Source organism: Giraffa tippelskirchi, chromosome 2 (assembly GCF_054371585.1).
Source record: "Giraffa tippelskirchi isolate mGirTip1 chromosome 2, T2T-mGirTip1v1.2.pri, whole genome shotgun sequence".
NCBI classification, from domain to species: Eukaryota; Metazoa; Chordata; class Mammalia; order Artiodactyla; family Giraffidae; genus Giraffa; species Giraffa tippelskirchi.
In genome coordinates this window covers 168,910,450-168,926,983 of record NC_137276.1, presented here as the reverse complement: position 1 = coordinate 168,926,983, position 16,534 = coordinate 168,910,450, and the positions used below count along the sequence as shown (strand labels likewise).

The window sequence follows — 16,534 nt, the reverse complement described above, 5'->3', positions numbered from 1 at the left end:
CCCATGTTTATTTCAACATTATTCACAATAGCCAAGATAAGGAAACAACCTAAGTGTCCATCAACACAAGAATTGATAAAGCAGAGGTGGTACACTCACTCAGAGGAATGTTATTCAGCCATGAGAAAGGTTGAAAGTGTGGTATTTGCCAGAAAAATGGTGGACCGTGTGGTAGACATTATGTGGCATGAAATAAGCTAGAGAGAAGAAGCAAATACTTCATGGCATCACTTTATGTTGACTCTACAAAAAAAGAAAAGTCAACTTCAGAACAGACAGTTGAATAGTGGTTGCCAGGGATTGGTGAGTGGGAATAATAGGAGAGGTATATAAAAGGGTACAGACTCTCAGCTATAAGATAAGGTCAGAGGACCTAATGTAAACAGGATGAGTATTTTTTATAACACTGTAATGTATAATCGAAATTTGCTAATAGAACTCTTCTGATAGGATAGAACTTGTATTCTCACCAAAAATAAATATGTGAGGAGATGGGTATGTTAACTAAATAGATTATGAGACTTTCCCCTAATGTATATGTATACCAGATCTACACAATGTACACTTTAAATATCTTACAATTCTGTATGGCAATTATACTAAAGCTAAAAATTTTTTAAATACATTACTATTCCAGGTTAAAAAGTGACAAAGCCTAAGGCAGTATTGTCATTAAGAGATAATTTTCTCAAAGACTGGAAATTTGATCCCAAATAGTTTTTAAACATTCACTTAAATGAATGCAATAGAAACCAAACTTGAAAAAACAAAAGGGAAGTTATTAATAAAGAAGAAGCTACTGAGATGGATGAAACTGGAGCCCATTATACAGAGTGAAGTAAGCCAGAAAGAAAAACAACAATACAGTATACTAATGCATATATATGGAATTTGAAAGATGGTAACGATAACCCTATATGCGAGACAGAATAAGAGACACAGATGCATAGAACAATTTTATGGACTCTGAGGGAGAAGGTGAGGGTGAGACGTTCTGGGAGAATAGCATTGAAACATGTATATTATCATATGTGAAACAGAACACCATTCCATGTTCGATGCATGAGACAAGGGCTCAGGGCCGGGGCAATGGGATGACCCAGAGGGATGGGATGGGGAGGGAGGTGGGTGGGGGGTCCAGGAAGGGGAACACATGTAAACCCATGGCTGATTCATGTCAATGTATGGCAAAAACTATTACAATATTGTAAAGTAATTAGCCCCCAACTAAAATAAATAAAGTTATAAAAAAAAAAAAAAAGGAAGAAGCTCTTTGAAACTTTGGATTGCAGAGAGTAAACATGAATGAGTATATAAACATGTAAAAAATCACAGTCATGAAAACTTTGCTACAGAAGAGCCAGATTAAAACTGGGAATAAAAATCAAACTAACTTCAAGGGAGGTCTGTGATTTAGTCGCTTTGGGTCTTCAGCTTAAAATTCTTCAGAAAAGTGCCCTCAAGAGCTTAAAAACCTCAAAAGTGTCAGCACAAAGAGAAAGATGATATAGCTTATTCCTTATCTGATAGTCAAAAACTGAGATAAAGATAAAAACTATACTCAGTTTTAGTGAGTATAATAACAGAGATGCTCTACTGTATCAGGTCAGCAGTAGCACAGCTCATGGCATATAGGCCCCTGCATCATCAGCATCATCTAAAAAGGAACTCAGTTCCAGTATGGCTGGGGCTACAAACCTGTGTATAACTCACAGGTTCTCCCTGAGATTGTGAACTTCCTAATATACTTTAATAAATTATTTTCCTACTTAAAACTAATCAAGCAAACAACATTAAGTCAATTAACCAGCTTGTCCTCCAACCAATTCATTACTTACTAATGAGTAAGAAGGGAGGAAGTGAAAGAAGAGTTTCCTCTTAACTATTAATATAAAAGTAAGAAAGGTAAAGTTAGGTGAGTTTTCAAATATTTTAACCAACTATTTGATATTAGCTATATTTTATATAGCCAATATATATGTAAAAAGCCAGAGTCTTTTTACATTTAAAAAGACTCCTAAAGATTCCAAGCTAAAGCCTTTTTATATTTATTTTCATGAAGTTTAAAATCCAATGCTTATTTTGATTTAGTCTTATGTTCAACATTTATTTCACCATAGAATCACCCCTGTGGCGTAAGCATAATACTAATTTTCATTTTCTAGGAATTGTATGGTATAGTAAAAAGTTTCACTAGCGTACCAAGTATAAAATTAAATCTTCATTTACATACTCCTATAAAGCTTTGGCAAGGACTATGTTAAAAATAATTTAAACTGGAATCAGTAAGTCATTTTTCAGTAAGTCATTACTGAAAAATTCACATTACTTTATACAATATATACACTAAATCAAATCTTGATTTAGAGATACAAGAGAATCAGCTAATTTAAAAGAAAACTTGTAATTTCTTTTTTTTTAGACTTGAGAAGCTTTTTGTAAAGTTTCCCTTTTGTTTTAATCTGCTTATTGTTCTAAGGTTGAATTTTTTAGAATGTTGAATTTTCTCTAAAGGGCATAGAGCACTATAGATGAGCTAAAACATCAATGTAATCAGAAAGCAACTGGGAAACAAAAACCATTCTAGTGATATTATGCAGAAAGTGATTTAATACAAGAAACTAGGTGCTTATCAAGTCACTGAAAGATTGGAGACAACCCTAAGCTTGGCCTACAGGTATGACTTTATGAATAAGGCCATCAACAGAAACATCAAGGAAGCAGACAGCTTTGCTACTGTTAGAATCAGAAGACTACTGCCCATCAATTGTTGAACTGAAGACCACACTTTTATAAGATCAGGATTCTACTACAACTGCCTCTTGACATACAAAAAGCTTGTGACTGGATGCTGGAATGTTGCTTTCAAAAATAAAGCAAAATCTCCATTGCAGTAACACCAAAGCAGCAGAAAGATTGCTTCCATTTCAAAGCCACTTGTCAAACTTTTTGAGGCCCTAACCCACTATGCACTGTGTAAAAAAGGCCACCATGCCATGAGGAAGCCCAAGCCTCCTAACAAAGTCACCACTGACAGTCCCAACTGAGTTCAACCTTTGAGTCATTCTAACCCAGGCATGTGGGTAAAGTAGCCTCATAAAGATTCCAAGCCCTCAGTCATTCGAGTATTCCCAACTAATGCCCCAGACATCATGGAAATAATATCCCTACCTTGCCTTAGTTTAACTCCTTGCTCTCACAATCTGTAAGCATAATAAAATGATTGTGGTGCTTGCTAAGTTGCTTCAGTCATATCTGACTCTTTGCAACCATACGGACTGTAGCCTCCCAGGCTCCTCTGTCCATGGGATTCTCCAGGCAAGAATACTGGATTGGTTTGCCATGCCCTCCTCCAGGTAATCTTCCTGACCCAGGGATGAAACCCACATCTTTTATGTCTCTTACATTGGCAGATGGGTTGGAGTGGTTTACCATGTCCCTCTCAGGGGATCTTCTCAAACCAGGGATTGAACCTGCAGCTCCTGCATTGCAGGTGGATTTGTTACTGCTGAGCCATCAGGGAAGCCCAAAATGATTTTTAGTTTACATTTACTAACATTTGGAGTCGTCTGTATGCAAAAGGAGGTAACTGAAACACATGATATAGATATAAGATTCAATAAGCATTTCAGAAACATTTTTAAAGATAATACTCTATTATGTGATACATAGCACAATGTACCTACAATTTTATGCTGAATTGTAAAGGATAGCTGGCTTCCAATTTTTATCTCTTACTAAAACTACAGTGAATAATTTTATCAGTAGAAGTTTTTGTATTTAGTATCATTTCTTTAATATAAATTTTCAGAATGACTATGTCTGGGCTATAACCAAATTTCTTCATAAGTGTTTTATAGTATTCATATCTGTCTTGAATATTTACTGTACTAAGAAAAAAATATTAAGCAAATTAACTTTCATATATTAAAAAAAAATTTTAAGCAACAAAAAGAAATCAGCCCTATTGAAGACAGAAGAATATGGCCAAAGACTCTGAGCTGCCCAGATATGGTAATGTCAGCCAGACCTCATGAGTCAACCATAAGACGGGGGAAATTGGGCCATACAGAGGGTAGGGAAAAAAAAAAAAGACAGACCAACATGTTGAGTAATCTAATAAATGATACTACCCTATTATAAGCTCAAATGAAACAATGTTCACAAAAAACAGCCACCAAAAGATGGTAATAGATAGGCAGGCACTTTCACTTAGCAAGTCCAAAGAGTCCTGGCTAGGTGATCAAATTTTACCATTTTCAGAGCTCTGCCATGTATTCTTGAACCTAGATAAGTGAGTGTGAAGAGTGCTATAGCCCATCCCACATTACCCTGAATAAGCCCTAAAACAAGCCTTCACACCTGGGTATATCCTAACTGATATGCCCAGAGCAGCGTGGCTTATATTTGCAGTTTGTATCCCTGAAGTAATTGCCATTTTCTAACCTACTCTATGTCTTTGTTGGTTCCGGGTGTTGCCCTCAGTGTTATTCCTATTTATAAGACTAGATTCAATAGTGAAGGAGAAGCAGAACTTCTGCTTCCCCATAGCTAACTTATCACATGATATTTATGCCTTTCTGTCTGAGAAATCTGTGTTAATATAGAAGACAACTGGTCCCAAGAGACTAGGAGCTCAATGGACATTACATAAGCTACTCCTAAACCCTACTAAATACGTCATCAAAATTGCTAATCCTTACCAAATATATTAGCTGACCCAGTGGCCTAGTTTTTAAGCATACAGACATTAAGTGAGACAAATCTGGATTAGAATCCTGACTCCATGAGTACTGCTTATGTAACGTTAGACAATTTTCCGAATGCTTTTTGACCTTCATTTTCCCCATCTGCAAAATCAGGATAGAGCACCTACCTTGCATAGTTGTTGTGAAGATTAAATCATTAATGTGTGTAAAATGCCTGGCATTGAAGTATTCAACAAATGTTAACTCATTAAAAAAAAATAGTAAAACACACTAGTGCATTTAAATGGTGAAACCTAATTCTCATCTTTGCACTAACTACAAGCGGATCCATAGAATGTATATTTTAAGTTTTCAAATTCTCAATATAGAAAAGCTGTAATGGAGTGGATACTGTGGATACAGTTCCCATGTCCAATATGAACATTAAACACGATTCTTCTGTTTAACTCTGTCCTTTGAATAACCAAAGAAGCACTTTTTAAAATGTATTCTGAATATTGTTGAGCTATGAGATGATGTTTCAAATACTATACGTTAGCATTAAGACTATTTTAGTGCAATTATTCCAGATTTTTAAATTATATCAGAACAGAGATAAATTCACAGGCTCTGAAATAAACAGTACTATTTGGCCTTAGACTTGAGCAACTTTAGTGGAACAGTTGGAGTTCAAAATGACAGTAATAATGTCAAAACAAAAATGACAGTAATAGTTCATCTTTGTTCACAGTTTTCCATATACCAGGAAGTTTCTGGCATATAACATGTTATCACAAAAGCTCCATGAGTTAGATAGTAATAGTCCCAATCAAGAGGAAACTAAACTGTGAAGTCTGCAAAAATGTATACAACTAGTTGGTGGTAGAACTGGGATTTGAGCCCAGGCAGTCTGGCTGTAGAGTCAATATTCTTATGTACCATTCTCAACTTTGCAGTAAAATGCTTCCGTTCTATATTTTAAACCCTAAGCACTTGAAGTTCTTCCAAAACTTATATAAATAGGTGTATATTTACATTATGCAAAAAAAAAGTCTAGTACTATAACCTATTTTGTACTGCCATTAAATGGCAGAATACATAATGAAAATATAGAATAAATTTTAACTGTTAGTCAGATTTTAAAGACAAATATATTTAATAATTACCTTATGAAAAATTTGGCTAGCTATTGAAATTATGACTAAATACTAAAAGAAGGACTTATGCATCTTTAAATGGTTTAAAAACAAGGAATTCTGCCTCCATTTAGATTTATATTAATCTACACACTTAAATTCCTTTATATTAAGATTTAATTATGATATTTATGTTGCCTTCTTCCTCTTGGTACAGACCATGTAAATGGACACTGCACAAGTCCCACTTCGCAGAGCTGCGGTTCTGGAAAACGACTTTCCAGTGCTGATGTTTCAAAAATAAATCGCTGGGGTCCTGGAAGACCACCATTTCGAAAAGCACAGTCAGCTGCTTGCATGGAGATTTCTTTGCCAGTTACAACAGAAGGTAGGTTAAACATACAAATTTTTGTGGATACAATTCAAATTTGACATACCACGGGAATTAGGAGCTGGGGGATAAGCGATTGTGGTCACATGTAAAAGATATGAAAAGCTGGTCAACTCTAGACAATGAGCAACTGAGAACCTGGTCAGGCTGTAGCCATGAATCCCAAATCCATTCCTCACTACACCTCTTCATCTCGAAAACCAGAATGCTTCTGTTTATGGGTAGGTGTCCATCTCTTCCGTACAAAGTGAGACCTATGTATTAATCTGTTCTGTATACTCCTACTTTCCTTCCATCTCAGTGGTAAGCATCTTGGTATTTCTATCTGTAGACAGTTATTTATTGTCTTGTAACCTTTGTTTCCTCAACTATTAAGAGAATGTGACCAAGAAAAAGGCAAGACATTAAATTCTAGTTTGCAATCTTATGTTTTAAAAAGAGAGGATTATTTGCTTATTTATGGAATTAGTGTTGGGGGCACGGAGTAAAGTACATGATTCAGAAGGCCTAGATTAAGAAAGATAAAAAAAAGAGGAATCCTGTAACTGCTGTAGGTGGCTCAGTGGTAAAGAATCCACCTGCCAATGCAGGAGACACAAGTTCGATTCCTGGACCAGGAAGATCCCCTGGAGGAGAAAATGACAACCTACTCCAGTATTCTTGCCAGGAAAATCCCATGAACAGAGGAGCCTGGTGGGCTAGAGTCCATGCGGTCACACAGAGTCAGACACGACTGAGCACGCATACAACTTCTGCTACTGCCTTGCTGATAAAAAGCTTTGGGGCTAGAAATAGAAAAAAAGTAATCTTAGGAATATGTTATGGTAATTCTGTTCTACAAAGTAATGCACCATTTGTGTGTGTGCTCAGTTGCTGAGTCATGTCTGACTTGCAACCCCATGGACTGTAGCCCTCCAGGCGGCTCTGCCCACGGAATTTTCCATGTAAGAATACTGGAATGGGTTGCCATTTCCTCCTCCACGGGATCTTCCTGACCCAGTCTGTTGCATCTCTTGCATTGGCAAGCGGATTCTTCGCCACTGCGTCACCTGGGAAGCCCAAGTCACCATTTACCACTCCTCAAAAAATTTGACAGTAATGATCTGTATTATTCAAATTTTTAAAATAAAATTTTTAGGCACCTCCCTGGCAGCTGAATGGTGAGACCCTGCACTTGCACACTGCAGGGAGCATGGAACCCGACTCCGGGTCAGGGAGCTAAGATTCCACACACACAAGTGGCATGGCCAAAATTAGCTTTTCAACGTTCCACCATAGTAAGTCTGGTGATCTCTTTCACAGGTATCTATGAGTAGCAACCTTAATGTTGATGAACCATGAATGGAAAATTTTTGAGACATTAGCTAGCAATGTAACAATGTAAGGAAAATGTAGAGGTTGTAAAGGAATTAGTAGTTTCAGTCACTGGACTGAGCTGGGAATTTTGACTCTGACATTTCTAACGTGTTGATTTGGGGAAAATTAACTCTACATCTCTATCTCCAAATCTGTAAAATATATAGTTTATATCTGTGCTCCCTCTCAGATCTAAATTCTATTAAACAGTTATTTTTATAAATTTGCTGAAGGATAGAGAAGGGGGGAAATTAGGAATACTCTATTTTGCTTTGTAGAATAAAGAATAGTCTGAGGAACTTTAATATTTAATTTTATTGTATATTATTTTATTATATATTATCTCTTTTTATAAAAATGAGTCATTTCCTATCAAAATGGAAAGGAGAGGGAAGGCAGTAGAAAGAAGAATATGAGGAACTTGTACTCTGGAGTGATTATAAGAACAATACAGCTTTCCTATATCATTTACCTGAGGTGATGAGGTTCTGCTTGTTGGAGTGTACACATGTGTCAGAGTTGATGAGCATGAGAACTTGAAGCCATCTGTTTCCTTTTCACTGGACTAAAGCCCTCTCAGAAAGATTACCACACTCTCAGTGGGGTGGCACTGTGTACAGCTCTGTATTTAGTCCTTGGCAAAGCCAAAACTGGATTTAGATTCAAGGTAGGCACCTGATGCGAAGAACTGACTCATTGGAAAAGACCCTGATACTGGGAAAGATTGAGGGCAGGAGAAGAAGGGGATGAGAGAGGATGAGATGGTTGAATGGCATCATTGACTCGATGGACATGGGTTTGGGTGGACTCCGGGAGTTGGTGATGGACAGGGAGGCCTGGCGTGCTGCAATTCATGGGGTCGCAAAGAGTCGGACACAACTGAGCAACTGAACTGAACTGAAGCAGCTTGTAACTAGTTCAGGGAGATAACATTCGTTCAATGTCATATAAATAGTTCAATATTTAAAATTGAAATGACTTCAAATATAGCAAAATTAAAGGAATATATTTACCACAGAACATACATGACCCTCCAGGTAAGTAGCCACAATATTGTCAGTATATGGGAATTGTCAAGAAGTCATTAGGAATAGTTACAGTAATTTAGAGAACAGAGAGAAGCGTAATTAAAACTGTACTAGAAATTCTTGTAATCTTAACTATTTAGACTAAACATATTTTTTCTAAATTAGAGAATTTCAACTAACTTGTGAGGTAAGGTAGAGAAAAAAAACAAAACAAAAAAGTGGACTGCAGCTCTGCAGATTCAAGGCTAGTCCCAGCTCTGCCTAAGTTTATGATTTACACTTCTGGACTTCTCTTCATCTTCAAAATAAGCTGGTGAACTGGATAAGCTGCCTTCCAGATCAGTTAACAGAAAATCAAATTCTACTTCTCCCTCATCATTTTGGTTTTCATGTACTAAGTCTGACTTCACTTGTTCTGGAAACACACTAAAACTTAATTTTTGGTTTTTAAATTTCCATAGAAAGTCGAGAAAATTCCTATAATCGTTCTAGAAGCTCTAGCATCTCCAGCATTGACAAAGATTCTAAAGAAGCGATTACAGCACTATACTTCATGGAGTCCTTTGCTCGGAAAAATGACTCTACTATCTCCCCTTGTTTGTTTGTTGGAACTAGTCTGGGAATGGTGTTAATCATCTCCCTAAACCTACCTTCAGCAGATGAACAAAGATTTACAGAGCCAGTCATGGTATTGCCAAGTGGTAAGAGTTTTCATTTATTCCTTCACTGCTACTTTTCCAAACTTATATAAATGTATTGTAAAACATTTAACTTGTTTTGATCTGGAGCAAAGATTTAAGTATTCTGGCTATTAGGAACTACTGAGAACTTTATAAATCATATACTATCCCAACTATTGCAGTTTACCTTCCTGCAAGGCAAAAATTGTCAGCCATTTCTATGGTAGTAATCTGTGGAATTCCCAACTAAATGATGCCTTGGGAAATAAGTTTCTGAAAAGCATTTAGGAAAGCCTTAAGGCAAAAGTTTAAAAATTTTAATGAGTTGAAGCATTTCTCCAATGTTCCATGCCAGATCAGAGCCTATGAGTGTTTTACATCATCCCTGAAGAACTCAGATGATTAAACTAGAAGCATTCTGACTTGAGCTGGCTTTCTAAATTCTTTGATAATCTCTTCATCTTGTTTTGAAGCCATGCCTCAAAATTTCTTCCATTTTTATCCTAATACCTAGAGAATTTGACCCCAGTTATGAGTATTGCTGCTAAAGTATATGTTGTATTCTCTTCCTACTTTTTCCCTCTTGAAGACATGTGATTCCTTCTGTTATTCCTTTGAGTATTTTAAAATTTATTCTTATCAATAACTTTTACTCTTTTCCATATATGAAAAAACTATCTGGAAAACATTTCTAAAGTAAAAATAATTTTATTAATATATAGAATAAGGGATTTTATTTTAAAAGAACACATATGGTATGATAGGTTAGATAGAGTTGTGTTTTCTTTGTTAACTGGTATGCTAAATTCATACAGATGGATTGTTTCTGTGGGAAGAATATTCAGCTCTCTACTAGTGAGGCAAATTCAGAAAAATGTAATATGTGTGTGTGTGGCCTAAACAACACGAGTTTATTTTTGCACACTTCTGGAGGCTGGAGGACCAAGATTAAGGTGCTGGCAGGCCTGGTTTCTTCTGAGGCCTCTCTCCTTGGTTTGCAGTTGGCCACGCTCTCACCATATTCTCACATGACTGTTTCTTTGTGTGCTTGTACCTCTGGTGTTTCCTCGTGTATCCTAATCTCTTAGAAAGACATTTGGATGAGGGCCCACCCTATCAGCCTCATTTTAGCTTAATCACCTCTTTAAAGGCTTTGTCTCAAATATGATCACATTCTGAGGAACTGGGGTGTAGGCCTTCAATGCATGAATTTGATAAGGGGAGGAGGGGAAAAGATCTAGCCCATAAAATGCACTGTATTTTAAAAGTTACTTATTAGCACCACTATATTTTAATTGTAAACATATTTCACAGTAAGAAAATGTCTTTTACTGTGTTCCTAATTTTAAGGAAATATGAATAATTCTCTTATAATGGTTGAGAAAGAGCCAGATCAGTAAGGTCATAATGATTTTTTAAGTTTTAGTTCAATCCATTTTTTAACTCAATAAATTTTTATACAGATTGGATATCTAATGCATGTCATGTATTCCTCAAATATTTAAAGGGAAAAATCAAACCAATGTATACACAAGCATACAACTGTGAGTGAAAGACAATTTTCTAATAGATATTCTAAAAAACACAGTTTTCTATTCCACAAGCATAGAAGTAAACAAGACTCTGGAACTAATTTAATGAATCAGTACCGTAGGAAAGTTCTTCAACATTCTTAGCAAACAGACTCAGACTTGAAATGATGGCAAAATACCAGTGAGTATAGATTTAACTTAATATTTGGCCATCTAGTTCATAAATATCTGCAAACCTCCTTAAAGAGAGATAATGGGAAGCTATCTTCTCCAAGTTTCTATGTCAGTCTTCTTTCAAGGCTTTTGGTTATTATATCAGCACCATTTTATAATTTTAACAAATGTGCCACACAAACACAAGGTGCTAATAACAGAGGAAAGGACAAAGAGGGCATATGGGAACTCTCTCTACTATATGCTCAATTTTCTATAAAACCTAAGACTGCTCTAAAAAAAATTAAGTCTACGAACTTAAAAAAGCAGTACCTGTAAGGCAGAAAACCGAGTCCAGGTTCAGATTTGTTTTATAGTTAACCACTGAAAGAGAAAAAGCCTAATTGGAAGGCATAATTAATGACAATAAAAAGAAAAAGGATGGAGTTCCACAAAGAAGACAGAAAGCCAATTCAGATTTAAAGTAGAAAACTCATCCTCTCCTCCCTCACATCCCACTTCCTGACTACGTCTTCACCTTCTTCTCAGTATCTACTCTCCATCACATCCGTGTTCCACTCGTCTCTGTCCCACTGTAGTGCTCTAGATTATGGGAACCATTTTGAAAAGTGTGGAATTAGAGCCATTTCCCTCTTTCATAGTCAGTGCTACAATGGGTGAGGTGCTTTCAGGCCCTGAATGGGTTTTCCTGTCAAAACATTGTTAAATTACCTTTTATCAGATGGCCTAGAAAAATTTCTCTGAGTCTAGCAATTTCCTGAAAATACAATCCATTTTGAAATTTATTCATCCATTTTTTCAACATATGTTTCCCAAGCTCATACTAATTAATTAGGCACTGGGCATACAATGGTGATCAGGACACAGAATGATTTTTATTCTCGGATTATTTGCAGCGAAAAACAAAAGTAACCAGAAAATTACAATAAGGAAAGTAAACAATACTGTGGCAGCATGGGAGGGGGATTTGGGGAAGACCTCTCACACAAAGCATCTGTCTGAAGTGGGAACAGGTTCAGAAGGGAGCTCTGCACAGTACTGATATTTAAGAGAAATTCAGAAAAGAATAAAAAACCTAGAGGTAGCACAGTTGAGTCACTTCTAATGAGGTGGAAGAACTAGAGCCTATTATACAGAGTGCAGTAAGTCAGAAAGAGAAAAACAAGTATCATATATTAATGCGTATGTATGGAATCTAGAAAGACGATACTGATGAACCTATTTGCAGGGCAGCAATGGAGACACAGAGAACAGACTTGTGGACACAGTAGGGGAAGGAGAGAATGGGACAAATTGAAAGAGTAGCATGGAAACATAACTACCATATGTAAAGTAGATAGCCAGTGGGAAGTGGGAATTTGCTATATGACTCAGGTAGCTCAAATCATTGCTCTGTGACAACCTAGAGAGGTGGGATGGGGTGGGACATGGGAGGGAGGCTCTAGAGGGAGGGGAAATATTTATACCTATGGCTGATTCATGTTGATGTATGGCAGAAACCAACACAATATTGTAAAGCAATTTTCCTCTAATTAAAAATAAACAGATTTTTAAAAGGAGACCAAAAAAAAAGAAAAACAACCTAGGGGGTAAAAAGAGCATGACACAGCTAAAACTTAGAGCTATAACGTTGCTGAGGCTGGAAAAACAGGCAGGGGAATAGAGGACCTTAAGACCACAATAAGAAGCTGGAAGAGACTTCCTAGATCTCTGGGTTTTTTTTGTTGTTGTGTACAAAGATTGTGATATGGTATGCTTTTTTCTCTAAAACATTGGTGGTTAAATTTTGTAATTGTAAAAAAAAAAAAAAGAAATTGTAATTGTAAAAACTCCAAATACAGAGGAAGGTAAATGAAAATTTTGCCACGAGCAAACTCTCCCCCTTGTCTGTCCCATCTCCACCCACCATACTTCTGCCCCTAGGAATTTTACTCTCCCAACAGTAATTCTGTGAGAAATTTGCTGAGATTCTAACTTTAAAGCTCCTTTATTGAAGTATAATTGACATACAAAAAAAAATACATATTTATTGTATGCAACTTGATGAGTCTGGAGATAAGTAAACATCCATGAAACTATGACCACAATCTATGCCATAAACATATTCATCACTTCCAACAGCTTCCTACCCCTGTAATTTTGAGACTCATTTTAAATTTTATTTCATTTCTATGTAATGCTTTGTGCTACCTGCTAACAAATTATTCTGTAATTATCAATTCTGCCACATGAAGTGCCTATCACTGATTTGTAAAAAAAATTATTTTCATGCTTCAATATCAAACTCAAACTCATGATTAAACTGAAGATTCTCTATAATAAATTCATTCTCTTTACCCCTGAACTGTTTCTTCTTTCTACTCTATTTCTGTTAATAGTTCCACAATACTACCTAAATGACTTCCATCACTTCCATTTCTTTTATGATTCCTTTTACTTACTGCCCCTGTACTGGTCTTAATTCCAGTAATGTCTTCATCTCCTGATTTTTATGCACCATATTCTCTGATACCTTCACTTACCAATAGAAGCAATTTCTTGGAAATCAATGATCTCTATAAGCTCAGCCTTGTTCTACCTCTTTAATCTGATTTCCTGCTACTTTCCAGCACCAGTTCCCTGGTCCAGCCAATCTTATTTCTTCTCTTCCCATTTCTCTTTGCCACCTGTCAATCATCTATCATTGTTTGATGTCATATGAACTTTTGTATTTGTTGTCAAAATTTTGGAAAACTTGTATCAAGTTTCTTGGTAGCTATAAGATTTGACAGAATTAGAATAAATTTCTACAGACTAGCTTTTAGCTCCATACATTTTATACTTCAAATCTTGTTTGTTCTACATTATTTATTTCTATTGTTGACATAATATATAATTTGTAATATGCTCTTCAGCCCTGCACTTTCATCTCAGATTAATGCTGAGTTGTATCATGGTAGTAGTTTTCCTGGGAGCCATCGCTATACCTAGAAGGAGAGCAGTAACCTAGACGCGGTAGTGACAATGAATCATCTATTAATACATAAATATACTAAAGTCAAACTAAATGTATCTTCATCTTTTTTCCTCTTTTCGTATACTAGGATATGACTCTAACTTACTAATTCAGTTTTTGATTATGTATTATATAAGCTTAGATATGTTTTCATATTCATATTCTCAACACTGTAAATGTATATCAGAGATTATCTTACCTTTTTTAACTGTTATTTTTATTACCATATTCTTGTTTTGTCCTTTGCCTGCTGACAGAAATATCTCATAGACTTACCCTCTACTCTAGACTTCTAGCCTACTCCCTATGTCAGACTTACTTGCCAGCATTTAATTTTCCTTTAAAATCAGCTATCTGATGAAGAACAATTAAATTAACTTATTCAAATGTACAAATGAGCAAATGTGCTATCTCTCAAGATATAATATGAAGCTAGTTAATAGGCTTTGTCTGGAAATCAATTAGTTAAAATAAGAAGGATATGGTTTTTAATCTCAAGTCTAAACCTTGATGAGAAATTTCATCACCTGATTTCTATGCACCATATTCAGTTAGGGCCTTTCCATATAAGACATATATATTTCAAACATATTTGTGAAATTCATACATTTTATCTTACAAACTTCATTAAAAACAGATACAATAAAAATATAGTTCAAATGTAATAATTGTATTTGACTGAACAAGTAAAATCCCAGCCTAATACAGAAAAACAAACATACTCTCCACTTGCAGCAGCTCTGTTTGTTGTTTACAGTTCTTATTCCTAGTTGTACTGAATGTGTTGATAGCAATTCTATTTTTTCCAAAGTAAATGTACTGTCACTTGAAACTGTGAGTATAAAGTATGAAATCTGAGTCTTTAACAGATAGACACATGGAAGCTATTAAGATTTTTAGATATTAAAAAAGCAAAATAAAATGCTCTGCAAAAACAAACAAAATCTCACATACCATTTTGTCACATGCTATTGTCATGAATTCAAACTTTTGCCGGAATTTCTTCTTTTATGGAGAGATTAAAAGAACATATCTCTTTGTGAAAATCGAATGATCTAGATATATAGTTCTTAATAGAGTAGGATAACCTAGAAGAAATGGATAAATTCCTAACAACATACAAATATCAAGACTGAATCATGAAGAAATAGAAACTCTGAGTAGACCTGTAACTAATAAGGATATTTGATCAGTAATAATAATAAAAAAAAACTCTCAATAAAGAAAAGCCCACTTCTCTTTTTTAAAGGACTTTTTTCACATTAACTTATCTTTGTTGTCTGGACAACAAATTCTCATCAACAATATGGAAATGTGAACTAAAGCACTAAATCACTGCATTTTAGAGTGACAGAACACCTAGAGATTTATTCCAGAAGCCATCACTTTAATCTGTATCAGAACCACTTGAAGGGTTACAGCCTAGATTGTAACACTCTGGCTCCAATCCCAGAGTTGGTCTGGAGTGGAGTCTGAGAAATTGTTTAACAAGCCACAAGTGATACTAATACAAATGCAATTTTGCATACTGGGATGAAAAAACAACAGCCCTTCCTCCTCCTGTGTTTTTCCTTTGCGCCTCCTTCACACAACTACCACGCTCACAACACTTCTGACACCAGAAAAGTGGAGGCTTTCTCCACAAACAAGCAAGTCTCTGAGATACCAGCTGAGTATTCCACAGTTTGACTAAATTTGGACACTGTCCACTTGGAGATGGTTCCACAGGGTAACAGCTCTGTAACCCCCCCCTTCAGATGCCAATACCAAGTCAAGTCAAGGTTGTCACCTATTCTTCTGACCAAGAAGACCTAAGGCTTCCACAGCAGCCCCCTCCTCTAGTTCAATCAGTTTTATAGAGCCACTCACAGAACCTCAGAAAAACTTTTACTTACTGTTTAGCAGTTTCTTATAACAGGATATAGCTGAACATCTGATGGAAGAGATGCGTAGGGCAAGGAATGGAGGGAGGTACACGAAGCTACCCCTTCCACGCCTTCTCCAGAAGTGTCACTCTCCCCACACTGCTACTTGCTCCTTAACCCGGAAGCTCTTCAAACCACCACCACCCCACTTTTGGGTTTTTATATGGTTTCCTTACACAGATGTGATTAATTAAACCAATGGTGATTGAATTCAATCTCCAGCTTGTCTCTCTGCCCCAGAGGTGGGGATAGGGCTGAAAGTGTTAACCTTCTAATCACCTGGTTGGTTCCCCTGGCAACCAGCCCCCAACCTTAGGTGAGACTCCAAAATCACCTTATTAACCTAATGAAAGACACCTGTATTGTTCTTGTCGAGCAAGTCCAAGGATTTTAGGAGCACTGTACCAGAAACAGGGATAAAGACCAAATACATACTTATCATAAATCGTAACATCATGCATACATAATATGGTTAATCACAGTCCTGGTTCATAGATTTAATTCTGCTTCCCAGGTGGCTCAATGGTAAAGAATCAGCCTGCCAAAGAAGGAGATACAGGAGACATAGGTTTGATCCCTCAGTCGGGAGGATCCCCTGGAGAAGGAAATGGCAACCCACTTCAGTATTC

The 16,534-nt window shown here is 36.2% G+C and overlaps 1 protein-coding gene across 7 annotated transcripts in view; it reads left to right on the top strand.

Annotated features, from left to right (window-relative positions):
• The window catches only part of STXBP5L (syntaxin binding protein 5L), a 379,816-nt gene that overhangs the window by 343,300 nt on the left and 19,982 nt on the right, over positions 1 to 16,534 (top strand). For all 7 annotated transcript variants that reach the window (XM_081571857.1, XM_081571856.1, XM_081571861.1 and 4 more), the window contains 2 exons: positions 6,042 to 6,212; positions 9,061 to 9,300. In XM_081571857.1, the coding sequence (XP_081427983.1) occupies positions 6,042 to 6,212; positions 9,061 to 9,300 (411 nt within the window). The remainder of the gene's footprint in view (positions 1 to 6,041; positions 6,213 to 9,060; positions 9,301 to 16,534) is intronic.